Source organism: Acomys russatus, chromosome 20, assembly GCF_903995435.1.
Source record: "Acomys russatus chromosome 20, mAcoRus1.1, whole genome shotgun sequence".
Lineage (NCBI taxonomy): Eukaryota > Metazoa > Chordata > Mammalia > Rodentia > Muridae > Acomys > Acomys russatus.
Genome location: NC_067156.1, coordinates 40,757,288 through 40,772,474, shown reverse-complemented (window position 1 = coordinate 40,772,474; position 15,187 = coordinate 40,757,288). Strand labels below are relative to the sequence as shown.

The following is a 15,187-nucleotide window of genomic DNA, read 5'->3' as shown; positions in this document are numbered from 1 at the left end:
GGCTCACCTCTGCAAGAATGGCTTTGTTTTCACTTCATTCTTGTAAAGAAGAGCCAGTGGGTCATGCTCAGGGACATAGACACCTGACTGGGCCTCAGAGGGAAAAGATTATCCCTCTTGTACATTTAAGGTTTGATCCCGTATACCCATAATCCTAACACTCAGAGGGCAGAGGCAGGAGGATCATGAGTCTGGAGCCAGCCTGGGCTACATAGCAGAAAAAAGTAAAAGAGATTGGATTCTAAGATGCATGAAAATTTATTGTATCATTATGAATTATAAATGTATAATACACATAAACTTTTATGTATATAAAACATGAAAGTATCTACATTTTTTTTTTCAAATTAAGCTTATATGTCTCTTCTGTATAATGTTTCTTAAGATTTCATCAGCAAATCTTACTCTGACCTTATCATTTTACATCTCTGGCATTTTTTAGTAAGTTAACTATTTCGGCTTATTTAAAATCTATCTTCTACATCAGCTGTTCTCAACCTTCCTAATGCTGCTACCCTTTAATACAGTTCATGCTGTGCTGACCCCAAACTTTTTGTTGCTACCTCATAACTGTAATTTGTCGTTATGAATCATAATGTAAATATCTGTGTTTTCTGATGGTTTTTGGTGACCCCTGTGAAAGGGTCATTTGACTACCCCTAAAGGTGTCATGACCCAGGGGATGATAACCACTTTTCTAAATGGTTAGACAGAAATTAGAAACTTCTAGTTGAAGAAAGAAACTCAGTCACACTTTTATATAATAAGAATGAGAGTTTTAAGTGGTTAAGACCTTTTCAACTGAATTTATATAAGTTGTATATGGATTTTTCTGTATGCATGTATTTTTCTATATGCTTGTATATTACTAGCATTGAGTGATTGAAAATCAATATACATAAACATTTAAGTGTAATAACTAAAGAGAACATGAAGTAAGTCGGTAGATATTCTTTGTTGAATCTGCATGTGTGCGTGCATTTTGGCCTCGCTGTTCTGAGGAGCACCTTCACCTGTTTGAGACAAGGCTACCTTACCCTGGAGCTCCCTGAGCAGGCTGAGCTTGCTGCAGAGCTCCCGGATCTGCCTGTCTCCTCCTCCTGAGCCCTAGGAACGCAGTGTGCTCTACTGTGCTTTCATAAGTGGGTTCTGGGGGCCATGATTCGGTCATTGTTTATAGAAGACAACTGCTTTATGGACCGAACTCTCTCCCCGGCTCAGTTTATAGCATTTGAACACTGACTGACCTAAGGCCAGCACACCAACAGTGTCATGCAACTGCTGGTAAGCTAGCCCCCTAAAGGTACTTTTCTTTTCAGCTTCAAAGAGAGAGAAAGGAAGTGCAGTTAGAGCGAGAGCGGAACCTTCAAGAACTTCAGGACTCTGTCCGCAGGGCCAAAGACGACTGTGTCCACCAAGTGGAGCTGGAGCGGCTGAAGCTGAGGCAGCTGGAAGAGGACAAGCACCGACTTCAGCAGCAGGTGGTAGTGCTGGCTGGGCCTAGAGATGCTTCACTGCAGGGAGTGACACCTGCACTCCAGACTGTACTCACTGCAGAGATTCTGAGTCTAAGTTAAAGCTAAGGCCTGTGTCAATATAGTTTTCTTACACCTAGAACAAACAGTGGGAAACTAGGTACAATTCCAGGTAACTTAAAATGCAAAAGCTTTTTCTGTAAATCTCCTTTTAGCATTGTAGACATTCATTAGCACCTTAATGCCTTAAGTATACTAAACAGTCCAGTGCTTCAAGAACCTACACTTTGTAAGAAGAGTGTCTGCCATCCTCCTGTTGCTCACAGTCCCTTCATATGCCCATCCCTCTGTGCGTTAGAGTCCACCCATGGCCAGGTCCCTAAGGTGGAGTGGGCGTTTTCATTTCCGAGTTTGCTGAGCTGGACACGTGTAAACACTGTTGTTCGTGGTCTTGCATATCCCCGTCTCCACTGTTTCTGCCTTCCTCCCTTCCTCCCCTCTTAGGCCTCCTGGGCTGTCCTGCGGCCATCTCTTCCCTTGGCTGGCCATTAATCTTCCAATTTGCTCCAAGCTTAGAGCTTACATCTGCCCTTCCACATGTATATTCAAGACTTTTTCTCTGCACTAATAGACCTCCACTTCAGATTGCTTTTTTGATATCCTAATCTGGACATTTTAAACCAATAGGTCTTTCTATTACACTTTCCCTGCTTCTCTAAGTGTCAGTTATGGCAGTGATGGGCCGTCTGAGCTTATGTTGCAGCCATGTAGTTCTGAAAATTTAGGAAGCACGACACACTTGAAAACCTACCGCTGCCTTCTCACCATACAGAGGGTGACAGTAGCTGCACAGCCTGAGCGTCGTTTTTACCTCTCTGTCTGATGTCAAACCCCACTTCCTGCATGTCTGCTGTGTACTTTCTAACCACATGGGTTTCCGTCAGAATACCCTGCTTGCTTCCCCTACAAGACATCATTGTGTACTGTTTTCCATGGGCCAGTGAATTCTCTGTGTCCTTTTACTTTCAGCAGAATGTCACTTACCCCCAATAATATTTCCAAGTCCAGGTCAAACTTATGTTAAATATACTCCTGGAATATCGCTTACTTGCGCTTTTTCTTTACAGTGCACCAGTTTTTATTTTCATTTAATGATAATTTAATCAGTCTCAGATTGTTGCTCCATAAAAACTGCTTGGTTTATAGCTCTGTGCTGGAGCCCAGCCCGGCTGTCGGCAGTGATAGGGACTCAATAAATATTTGTAGAAAGGGAGGAAAAGATCAGGTTGTTAAAAATTCAGCTTAATCTTTCTTGAAAAATTTCAGTGTAGATTAGATGTGTCTGATGAATGCTTCAGGGCCTTCTGTCATGAATAGTTTCCATAGTAGCTTAAGGCACTCGCCCACAGTGTTTACATGGCTGAAACAATTTGGTGATTACTGTGGCTCTCATTTAACATATAAAAGTGTGTGTTTGCCGTGGGACTCACCAGTAGTGGTGCTCTTCTTCCAGCTCCAGATTTAGTCATCTAGAGCAAAGGCATCACAAGCAGAGTCAAAGGAGTTCTTGGAGCACACATGTCCATCCTCTGTGTCATTCATGTCATACCGGCCCCTGTCATGTCCACACCATCCCAAGATGGTGTCACCAACTCACAGTTGTATAGCAAGAGTTCTGGTGAAAATAGGTATTTTGGAAAAAGGTATCCAAGGTACATCTTTATTCTTGAAGCTCAGTTTTAATCAGAGGAGAGGCTGGTGAATTTTCCAATTTGCTCAAGGAAATTTACAGTCATTGCAGTGACATGGTTATGTATATTAAATATGCTGTTCCAATTAGACTGGTAGAAGAGACAGTTGAACACAAAGAGAACTAGCTGATGAAGATGAAAGTGTCTGTATTCAAATAGGTAAGAGCGGGCACCAGAGCTCAGAGGCGTGGGTGTGCTAGCTGCCTTCTCCAGGGCGGGGTTCTCCATGCCCTAACAGCTTTCACCTTCTACCACTGGATTGTAACAGCAATAATTGCTTATGATAACAACCCTGAAAGGTGAAGAACCAAATGTACTATTAGGACATTTTCTGCTTAAGATATAAAAGTCGGGGCTAGGAAGATGGCTTGGTCAGAGAAACTGCTTGCCAGGCAAACATCCACACCTGAGTTGGGATCCCAAGCACCCATACAAAAAGCTGGGCGTGGTGATATGTACTGTCTTCCCTGGGCTGGAAGGCAGAGACGGAAGCATCCCAGCCTGTCGTGAGAACAGAGAACTTCTGTCAGAGTATAAGTTGGAGAACAGTTGAGAAGGCCTCTTCACATGTGTGTGTACATGCACAAACTTAGAGAGACATGTACATCATGCACAAAACAAAACGAATGTATTCTTAAAAATGAGGTCACTTCAAAATGGTTTCTGCTGGTTTTTGGAAACAATGATGTAGGGAGCAGCAGCTTCTGAAGATCCTGATGTATCCTCATTAGGACCCTGCAGGCAACGTCACACATGCTCAGCAGCCACCCTTGTGCTGTGGTAAAGCTCAGCAGTGATGGCTTAAGTTCTGCCTTAGCCACAGAGCTTCTCAGTGTCTTAGTTACATCTGATGTCGTAGAGCTTATAGGGTTCGCGATAGGTCAGTGTGTCTTTGCAGAAGTCATCCTAAACAATGTCACATTTGAGAAGATCTTTTAAAATTACTTTGGTTTGCTTGCCTTTTAAGAAAGATATCTCAAGTAGCTCAGGATAGCCTGGAATTCATTGTGTAGCCCAAGCTGACCTCCAGTTTATGGCTGGCAGTCTTCCAGCCTTAGCCTCTCAAGCATTCAGATTACAAGTGTTACATAGATTATATAGCCACCCCGCTCAGCCAAATGAACATCTTTCTGCTTAACTAAGGCCACTGACTGCCTGTCCTCCCCCTAACCAATAACTTACCAATATTGGGAGCTTTCATCAAAGCCAGTTCTGCAGAATGAGGAGCCCCTGCTCCTGATTAGCCCTGGGGTCTTTGGCATTCCTTTAGGTGTTTAGCCCTTTGATCCTTAATTTTTACCTAGTTTTTAAAAAGAAAAAGCTTTTAGTTAATTCACTGAATTCTTAAGTACCAAACATTTTCCTTTTTTCTTTTTGTTTTCCAAATGTTCTAACATAACATGTTTTAGACTAACAATGACACTGTTAACTCAGATTGTATAGTATCAAGATTTGCTTATAATGACTATACTATACTTTCTCTTTAAATACAGCTTAATGATGCTGAAAATAAGTATAAGGGTTTGGAAAAAGAGTTCCAGCAGTTCAAGGAGCAACAAAGCAGCAAACCAGAAATACGGCTGCAGTCAGAAATAAACCTGCTCACCTTGGAAAAGGTACCTATTGTCAACTTCTGTCAGCATCACCAACTCCAGTGACCAGCTTATAAAGTCACTAATAATATGTATGCATTCCCTGCTGTGCTGCACTCTGTTCTAATATTAACACCACAGCAGAGAATGCAAGGTGTGTGACGTCAGTTGTATTTGAGTTGGCTGCTCTCTATAGGTTACAGCTTGCACAAACAGAAGTGACTACTATAGGAATAAAGGAATTTTAAAAACCATCAGAAAATGAAAGAGCCAGAACATGTAGAAGCAAGTTGCAGCCAGTGTCCTGCCCCAGTTTACTTAGGGTGCCCCTGCTAGTGCCGTGTCTGGGACCTCAGATCCTCTGACTCTAGTGTTCAACTTCCAGTGTTGTGATACTCCTTGTGACTGCTCTGTCTCTACGTTCTGCATTCTGTGTCCTGCACATGCGCACTCAGAGCAGAGACCCCCCCACACACACACACACTCCCTAGCCTTTAGTTTAGAAGAATGGATATCCACTCCACTCGGTTTTCTGTGGTTCGGATGTGGTCCTGGCTGCCATTTATGTTGAAATTCCTCCATAGCCAGAATGTGCAGTGGCTAGGCAGCACACAGTGTGAACACAGCACACCGAGGTGCCTCGGGGTTTGTCTCTGCTACCCACCTGCCGACCTGAGAGGAAGGACAGGAATGACTGCTGCCAGTTTCCTTTGTCTTCACGTGTGGGGTCTGGTACTAACATGCACACCTAGCTATTTATAAGACCTATCTTTACTATTTTTTATATATGTGTGAGTGTGCCTCGAAAAGCCAGAGAAGGCACCTGATCCCTTAGACCTGAAGTTACAGGTGCTAGGAACTGGATTTAGGTTCTCTGAAAGAGCCACAAGTCCTCTTAACTACTGAGCCATGTCTCCAGCCCCATATGGCATTTTTTTAAAAAGTGTGAATATCCAACAGCCATCAGAGGTGGGCATTGAGGTCTGAGAAGAGGAGGAGACAGCAATGCAGAGAGCTGTGAGAAGTGTCCAGGGAGCTCCTGCACAGGCACTGAGGCGAGAACTAGAACTCAGAAAGAAGGCCAGGCTAGGGTGTAGCCTGTGCCAGGTAGGTCTACAACACAGGCTTTTAAAGCCATGGCGAGGGAGTTAGGTTTTGTTCTGAGTTGTGCATAACGGCAGTTACTATCTTGAACACATAACCATGTGACTGCCTCACATTCTGACTCAGCCACTTACTTGTGTCACAATGGACAGCTTCACTTCAGTTTCCTTCAGAGCTTTTAAACAGGATTAATAAAGTGAACAAAATGCTTAGCATAGAATCTGGGACATTTTCTACTTTTTATTTAAATGCTAGGAATGTATTAAGAGAAATGGTACCATGGACTGTCTCTGTGTTAGAACTAAGGCATGCTTCTAGCACATTTGAATTGTACAGTAACACAGATTTTTAGATTTCTCTCTGTTTCTTTGTCTGTCCCTCTGTCTGTCCCTCTCCCTCCCTCTCTCTCTGCCTTGTAAGTCTTTTTGGAACCAGAAGAGGGCAGAGTCTTATTCTGAAATAGTGACAGATAAAGCATAGCAATGCCAAGCAGTGTGACAGTGTCTGCACTGGCTCATCAGTCCTTACCAGTGCCTGAGGAAGAACTCTTTTTCTTCTCTCTCTCTCTCTCTCTCTCTCTCTCTCTCTCTCTCTCTCTCTCTCTCTCTCTCATATCTTCCTATCATATAGAGCCATTATTGTAGCTGTGGCTGGCCTTGAATTCATAGAGATCTGAATGATGGGATTAAAAGTGCCTGCCCACCTATTCTTAATATATCTATTTTCATCAAAAGAGTCTACAGTACACTAAGATGAAGTTTTACCAAACCTTGAATCCTTTTATTATTACAAAAGTAAATAGTTTGTGGCCTTTTAGAAATTTTCCGTGTGTGCGCACACATGTAGGCAATTGAATGCCACGCATGCTGGAGGACAACTTCCGGGACTCAGTTCCCTCTTGTGGGTTCCAAGGCATTTGTCTCAATCCCATCAGTTCTGTGCTGCAAGCACTTCTGCCCTCTGAGCCATCTTACAGCACCCTTTGAAGCTGGGTCTTACACTGTATCTCAGGATGGTTTGGCACTCACTCAGTAGTTTAGGTTCCCTCCAGACTTGCAGTGAACATCCTGATTCCTGAAATTCTAGATGTGTGCCATTGCACCCAGCTTTGTGGTTTTCTTTCACCTAGAAAATATTCTCTGATAGTTTGTACTTTATTGGGTCTTTTAAGACTCAAAATATGGAAAGCATATGTTTTAGTAGGGCAAATAAGAATTTGAAAAATCAACATGTTAAACATGTCAAAATTTTTATTCATGCTAAAATTTATGTAGTATTTAAGAATATGTTGTTATCTAGTGTTTCCACTCTTAGAACAAATTAGACAGGAAAGAGGGAGTCTTTTGAGAAGACAATCTGTTGCTCTCTACTGTTAAACACCGTTAAGTGCTTTCAGAGATGACTGAGGAGTGAGTAACCGTGACTAATCCGGTACAAAGCAGACCGTTTGCTGTTTCATATGTCACAGGTTCAAGATAGCCTCAGAGGTAGAATCTTAAGGTGAGCCTTAAGATTTAGGCAAGCAGAAGAAAGAAAGAGTCAGTAGGCCAGGCAGTTTGGTGGGGAAGGTTGCAGGGCACAGGGGATGCACATGGCTGGACAGTAGGGTTTCCTGTTGAAGAATCCTGAAGAAAGTATAGCAAGAAGTACAGAGATTATACTTTGGATCCCAGGCAAATAGCTGTAGTAAATTTTTCAGTAGAACGTCGTATTTGTAGGACTTACAGACATATTTACAACCAGGATGGTAAGAGACACAGTTGAAGTGAGGAGAGAGAAGCTTGGCCTGTGCAAGTGTCAATGGAAATGGAAAAGGAAAGTCTGAAAATATTTCAAGGGACACATAGGTAGCTCCTTGCGACAGGTTAGACCTGGGAATGGATTAATGACAAAAAAAGAATGCTATGTCTTTGATAGGGGAATCAGGAAATTTGTCTTCTGCAGTCTGGGTTGACTTAGGTCCTGAGCTGTCTCCTTTCAGGGATATCTACCTTATCTTGTGGTGTGTCACTTCGGACATAGGACAGTGAAAAACTGAATAAAATTACAAGTACAAAGCCAGGGGTGGTAAACATCTGTAATGCAAGCACTGTTGATGTGAGAGGTCAAGAATTCAGGGTCAGATGATGTACATGGCAAGACCTTGCCTTAAAAAAAAGTCCTGAAATTATATTAACAGTTTGGAAATCTTCTATGAGAATGTCTGTCCTAGAAATGAAAGGGAAGCTCCTTCTGCCCCCCCACCAACCTCAGCAATATGGCTCTCTAAACAAGACCTGAACAAAGGCAATGTAAATAGCCATGCTAACTTGGAAGGGGAAACCTCACTGAGTCCCACTCATAGACACAGAACGGCAGACACCTAAATTCTGCTGAGAAAAGGGAAAGATAGCTTTTCCCAGGAATTATCCCAAATTAGTTATCTTCAACAAAGTGGTCAGGGACTGTATACATACAAGCAACACTAAGTGGATCCAGCTAGGTTTTTAAAAAAATATATTTGTGCATATATATGTATGTACACACACACACACACACACACACATATTCAATAATAATAAAAAGAGGCCATAAATTTGAGAGATAATAGAAGGGGCCTGGGAGCAGTTGGAGGGAGGAAAGGGAAGAAAGAAGTGTTATAATTATATTTTAATGTTTTGAAGTTTCAGTAAAAAATAAAAATAATAAAACAAGAAAGTTAGCTACATGTATTATCCTAGAAATTGGAACCACACAATCCTTTAGAATCATAAATACCATATTCTTTAAAAAGTTAGGGATTAGTGATAGTGATGAGTTTGTGCCTCAGATTTGTTAGTAAGTTTTTAGGAATAAAAATATATGTAGAAGGGCAAGTGTGTTTTAAATTAGTGTATATAACTATAGAATTATGAATTATATTTATGCAAAACTGGTAGAATTGCCTAGTTTTTACTGTTGGAGCGGGTCTGCTAGGCCTTATCCTTGATTTGGTCCAAGCCGCAGACCTTGTCCAGGACCATATGCACGCTCTCAAAGACCGTCTCTCCTCCTCTGAGGTATGGCTTGTTGTTAGATCGCAAGTGACGTATATGAATCACTGGGCATAAGTGGGGGGATTATCTCCAGTAATCTCAGCAATATCGTTCAACTCAAGATGCTTGAGTCTAGTTGTGAAATGTCAACACATCAGAATCCAAGCACTAGGGATTTGTAAAGCAGAAAGACCTCGACTCCAAGTGGTCATATATAACTGCCGAGAGTGTTCTGGCCTTTTGTGACAGGGACTTGGCAGTCTGCTTTTCCTGTCATTTTATTTTGCTCTCAGTTTTCTAACATTAGAATTTTTATAGTGTCTTCACTTTTGTTTTTCTGTAAAACATTAGGGGTTGTATGTATGGGAAAAACTAAACTTGATATTAAAAAAATCAGCTAGTTCAGAGTAACAGTGTTTTACTGTAATTCAAGCAGATTATTACATTATCACTTAATAGTAAAACTGTCTGCTGGCTGCATGGGTTTGTTTGGTGCATGGTTTGAAGCACTGAGTGAGTACATTCCAGAACATAGCCAAGTTGGCTTTAGTTCAGGCACAACAGATTGCCTGCTGCAAGCATAAATAACCAGATTTTTAATTGAATCGCTTTAGTGTTTTCTTTATATATTTCAGGAAAGATAGAAAATAAAAGTGAGATATGTGTTACTAAGGAACATTATTTTTCTTCCTCTTGGGTTTATTTTAACATTCTTAAAATATTTTTTCATTTTTGACTTTGCACTTCTTGGTAAATTGCTTTCTGATAAAACACTGCACCGTTTCCAGTTTTCTGTGGTTTTGCCAAAAGTTATGAAAGTATCTCCGCAGCTCTCCTTATTGAAGACAGAATCCCACCTAGTGATAGACCCGCCTACTAGAGCAGAGCGCTGGCTGAGGGGGAATGTTAACAGTCAGAGCTGCTTCTTGTTAAAAATGAGTGTATTTTTCACTCTGTGGAATATACACGTTTAAATACATTTATAGTAACTGTCTGGAGGTTAAGACTAATTCAGTTCTTTTTAGTCTAGCCTGCAAGGCAATAAAAATAATACTATATTTTAAACAAGAAAATGTTCAAGTGCCATAATATTTACAGTAAATTATATAACAGCTTTAGACGATGTCATATGTCACACTGTATAAACTCTTTTCTTAAGCCCGACTCTTTGTATATATTATCTTTCAGTGATTGCAGACAGTGGTATAGTGTTTCACTTGATATGATTTTAATCACTGTTAGGTTGAACTTGAAAGAAAGTTGGAATCTGCAACCAAGTCTAAGCTGCATTACAAGCAGCAGTGGGGCCGAGCCTTGAAAGAACTTGCCCGACTCAAGCAGGTATGTGGTTGAAAACGGACTGTCTTCCCCTCGCCGCTCTGTAAGTTTCATTTTGACATGGCCTGTGTTAGGTCTCTGCTGGTATCTGCAGTGCTGGGGTCTGAGATCAGAGGCTGCTTGGGATTGTTTTTTAATGTGTTATATGCAGATCCTCTGTTTTGATAATTAAAAGCTGAAAATTTCATGTCCTTTAGTTTTAGTTGCCAATCATCTTGTTGGTAATAATCAACTTACTTTTACTTAAACAAGTGCTTCTTTTCGTAGGATTCATTTTCATTAGGACTTCTCTAAAGGAGACAGTTTGGGGATAAGCTAAATTTAGCATTTCTCAACATTTAAGAGCATACCATATTTTAAAACAATTTTCCTAGGAAGACACAATTACTTAATTGTGAAAGCTGTCATAGGGAAGTTTTGTATAATTTTAAACTTGGCTTGATAGTTAAAAAAAAAAAATCATTGTTGATATTTTCCCTTATTAGATAAGAAAGTTATTTTCATGAGGAATTAATCTTAATTTGGGTCATAATTTTTTCAAATGGTTAAGATCCAAGAGAATATGAATGATACTTTTACTTTGAGTATAATTTATTGGACCTGTTAAAAGGCCACGGGTAGTTAATTTACTCTAACTTAAAACAAACAAACAAACAGCTTTATTCTGAATGAAATCTGCTGTCTTTCAGATTTGTATTTTTTAAAATGTTTCCATATCACCACATCAAATACTATGCAAACTCTTTGTGATATTATACTAATGCTTACCTTCTCTTTAAAGGACTGCCAGCCTGGATGGGGACTAAGAAGTAGCAGACCATGTATTCTAGTGTAGCTTGTAGCTGTGTTGAGATTGTATGCACTACAGGTAGATATCAGTAATATTGATACTACACAGACTGGAAATACTCAAGTTATATGGCCTTTATTTGAAATTGGACCAGAATTATTTTGGAGTTTAGATTTTTTTCATATTTTATGATATTTACATATATGTAAGGTGATATCTTGAGTGTTATATCCTAATATAAACACAAAATCCACTTGTGGTTCCGTTGCACATTAGTTACATAGCCAGGAGGTAATTTTTTTTTCTTTTTTTTTAACAGTGTTTTTAACTATGCCTGTCTCCTGACCACAATGTTAGCCCCATCATGCTAGAGCTCAGAAAGTTTTGGATTTTAGAGCATTTTATATTTTGCATTTTCAAAATAGCAATATATTGTTTTAATGCTGGCAGGACTAGCATGGGTATTCATTCGTTTAATAAGATTCTCCTAAATTAAAGACATGGGCCTTGCACTCAGAGAGCCGAGGATTCAGTAGTAGGCAAGAAACAGTTATAACAGTTACCCGAGCACCACACAGAAAGCGTATTGTTCAGTCTGACGTAGGGATGGTGTCTGAAGGGGAGGGTTTCAGATGGATCTCTGGAGATAAGTCATTAGGTTATCAGTAGCAACACTAGTTGTGACATAGCAGTGTAGTAGGGAGAACATGGTGATACAGTGGTCATTGCAAAGACTGGTGACTTGGTAAAGCAAGGAGTGTGTGTTAAAGGTCAATCCTGTAACAAGGTCTGGATCTTAAACTGTAGCAATAAAATTGTAACAAGAAGATTCGTGTGGAAGATGATGCAAGGGCTCAGCCATTGATTCTGAAAAAGGTTTCCAGTTTAGGAAATAGAGTTTAAGAAGCTAATTGGAGCCATTGTGCAAGTATGCAGTACACACCTGTATTTTCAGCGTTCTGGAAGTTGAAGCAGGAGGTTTGCTGTGAGTGCGAGGTCTATCTAGGTGCTAAGAGGTAAACGAAGACTGGAGTGCCAGCTCTTCCTATTGCAGTTTCAGTGCATGGATAACAAAGGTTTCCGTAAGTTCTGGAGCAGAAGTGATGAGTTGGCACATCCTAGAAGAAGAAACGGTGTCATCATCTGTTAGCAAGAGCAGCTTGATGAGACTCACTGTCCGTGAGGGAGAAGCAGCTAGCCGTTATAGTCTAATGCAGGATGCTTCGCTTGCGTATAGGAGTGTAGGGAGGCCTTGTGGAACAAGAAACAAGGAAGTGCTGAGAGAAGTACATAAAACAGCGTACTGCTTCTAAAGGGGCCTCTCTCTGAGTTGCCCAGGCTGGTATTGAATTTACCATGCTCCTGCCTCAGTATTCCAAGTAGTTGGGAGTCATTTTTAAAAATAAGAAAAGATGAAAGCAGAGGGATCAAGAATCTGAGGCTTTTCCTTGCCTCTATAGCTAGTATAGGTCAGCCTGGACTACGAGAGCCCCTGGCTCAAAGGAAAAGCTGTGTGTGTGGAGGGTGCCTCATGGGTAATGTACTTGCTGAGCAAGCATGCCGTCCTGAGCACCAGCACATCTAAAACAGGCGAGGTGCTGCCGAGCACTGGAGAAGCTCTGCAGGAGCCCCCTGGCCAGCTCGTCTAGCCAAACTGGCATGCTCCAGGCTTGCTTTGAGAGACACTGTCCCAGAGAAATAAGATGAAGAGTGATTGAGGAAAGCACTGATGTCAGCCTCTGGCCTCCATGGGCATTCTAAGACATGAACAAAACGGAGGCAGGGGATTGTGGAATCTTCCCACCTCTGAAATTCCTCCTTCTTAACCCTATAGCCTCATGTTTAGTATCTTCTGGATCTTCCCTTTTACTCTATTTCGTATTTATTCTTCCATCTTGTGCATTTTTTACCCCATGGCTCAAAAAAAAAAAAAGTAATGTTTATTACTTGTTCCTAATAAGAGTATCACATTCAGATTTCTTCTTTATCTTGAATTGTAAATTTATTAAGGAGAGAAAACTGTTGAATTAATATTTCTCCAAACTCATAGTCCAGTAAAGAAATTGGAAGCACCTGTCTCAGGACTGGGGTGACTGCACAGTGGATAAGCGCACTCACTGTGCATGTGAGGACCTGACCTTACATCCTCAGCACCCGTATAAGGATCTGGGTGTGGCCGTGTGTGCCAGCAACCCCAGCTTTGGTGGAAGGAGACAAGTTCATCTGAGAGCTTACTGGCAAGCCTAGCCAAAACAGCCAACTCTGCTAGTTCAGTGAGATAGCCTGCCTCAGAGTAGTAAGCAAACTCTCATTCCCAGTGTCCTGCTCTGCCTTCCACATGTACATGCATGGGTAATCTACTCACATGTGTGCATCGCACACACATGCTAAATACATGCACAATAAATATTAATTTGAAAATAGCAGTCTGAGTTAATGCAACATGTTTAGTGCATTTTTCACTGTAGACTAATTTTATCCTTTATCCCATAAACTTTCTGCTTTAGAAACTATATGATAAACAAGTTTTGAGGTCAGTAGAGACCTTTGATGTTTTGCAGGCCATACGGAGATGCAATAACTTAAGAAAAGCAATAGTCCATGGGGTCTTCATAGTGAATTATGCTATGCCAATAACAGCTTTTGGAAGATTAAAATTAGTAACTTCATTAAATTTGGCACATTTCACATGTGTGAAAATTACATTTAATTTTCCCTGTAAAACTCTTTATTGAAAACACATTTATTTCATATTTGAATATAAAATTGGAAGTGTCTCTCTGCTTTTGTTCAGAGAATTGTTTGTGCAACTTTTTGTTTAAATTGGATTAGTACCATGTTAATTTTACATTGCCTCTGGTGAATAGCCATGAGGCTATAATATCTGCCAGTAATTTGTCACACCGAATCCCTCTGGAGGGCTATAGAAAACATTTGTGTAGTACGGATTAGACGGTGAAAGCCATATCTTAGATTGTTAATAAATGTTAATGACAAAACCCAGCTGCTGAGGTTTGGAAATAAGATCTAATGTGTGGTGCCCATTGCCAGACAGTGTTTAAAGAGAGATTTCCATTACTCAGGGGTGACCTCGTATAGTCAATTTGTGAATTAAAAAATTGTGACCTTCTAATTGTTTAGAAGAAAACTTACCTTCTCCTTCTCAGCCTCAACCCATGTTGTAAGCTTTCTGTAGTTAAAACAAACAAACAAACAAAAAACTGATAGCAACAGCTAAAATAAATAAAGCATGAAGTGACTCCCAATTTAGAAAATAAGGAAGCACTACTCTTACATTCTGGGTTTGGTATCTTGGGACATTAAAAATACTTGGTTTACATGCAAGGGCAATTTAGTTTCCCTGTTCCTCTTTGTGAAAAATACACTGTAGAAACGTTTTTGAACTGGTACCTAAATTAGTGCTTGAATAGTAACAAATCCCTCAGGTTGTCTGAATTGGTCTTCATGCTCTAAATGATAGTTTCCACAACCCCTTCTAGAATGTAGATCTGTAAGGAGAATAAAAACTGCCATTGTTTAAAAATAATGAATCATTGTTATGAAATAGGAATTAGTCATAAAAATTTAACATTTTCACTGTTACATACTTTTAAACTCTGTATATTTGTTCCCAGGACAGGAAACAGAACTAAGACTTTATTTAGTAGCACGTGGGTCCCTTACCATATTTGTGCACAGTAGATGTGTTTAAAACTAAGCCAATATATTTAGTTAAAGCAGCACAGACTTCATCGGCTGACATCAGCACTATCTTGTCCAGCCTCCTGCTTATCCACTCCGAGTAATTAATTTGATTAATTTATAAGTAATTTAGCCAAGGACAGGGATGTAAATCTTTGTTTAAGAAAACAGTTGGAGGTCCAAGTCTTGGTTAAAAACTGTGTCTTGAAACCATCCAGGCCCTCCTACTAACTTGTCAGCTCTGGGTTATTTTCAGAAAACTTGACTTGAGTTCCTTAGTTTAGTTCTGCGTTTTTCCCACAGACTTGGATGGTATGTGTGAGTGGGAGAGTAAGTAGTGGCCACTTTGTAGCCGCTGTTTAGTCTAGTGTATGCATGTTTACATCTCTGTTCTGGATTTATAGGCAGCCAGGGCAAAATA

General features: G+C 40.4%; 1 protein-coding gene and 1 long non-coding RNA gene across 2 annotated transcripts in view; one reads left to right on the top strand and one right to left on the bottom strand.

Moving 5' to 3' along the window:
• Positions 1–15,187, top strand: part of Cep120 (centrosomal protein 120) — a 66,228-nt gene that overhangs the window by 39,168 nt on the left and 11,873 nt on the right. Inside the window, exons 16-18 of the mRNA XM_051163168.1 lie at positions 1,320–1,481; positions 4,720–4,842; positions 10,179–10,277. Coding sequence (XP_051019125.1) covers positions 1,320–1,481; positions 4,720–4,842; positions 10,179–10,277 — 384 coding nt within the window. The remainder of the gene's footprint in view (positions 1–1,319; positions 1,482–4,719; positions 4,843–10,178; positions 10,278–15,187) is intronic.
• Positions 4,113–15,187, bottom strand: part of LOC127204223 (uncharacterized) — a 67,626-nt gene continuing 56,551 nt past the window's right edge. The window contains exons 2-3 of the long non-coding RNA XR_007832455.1: positions 4,409–4,526; positions 4,113–4,132 (exon numbers count right to left, since the gene is read on the bottom strand). This is a non-coding gene — a long non-coding RNA (uncharacterized LOC127204223). The remainder of the gene's footprint in view (positions 4,133–4,408; positions 4,527–15,187) is intronic.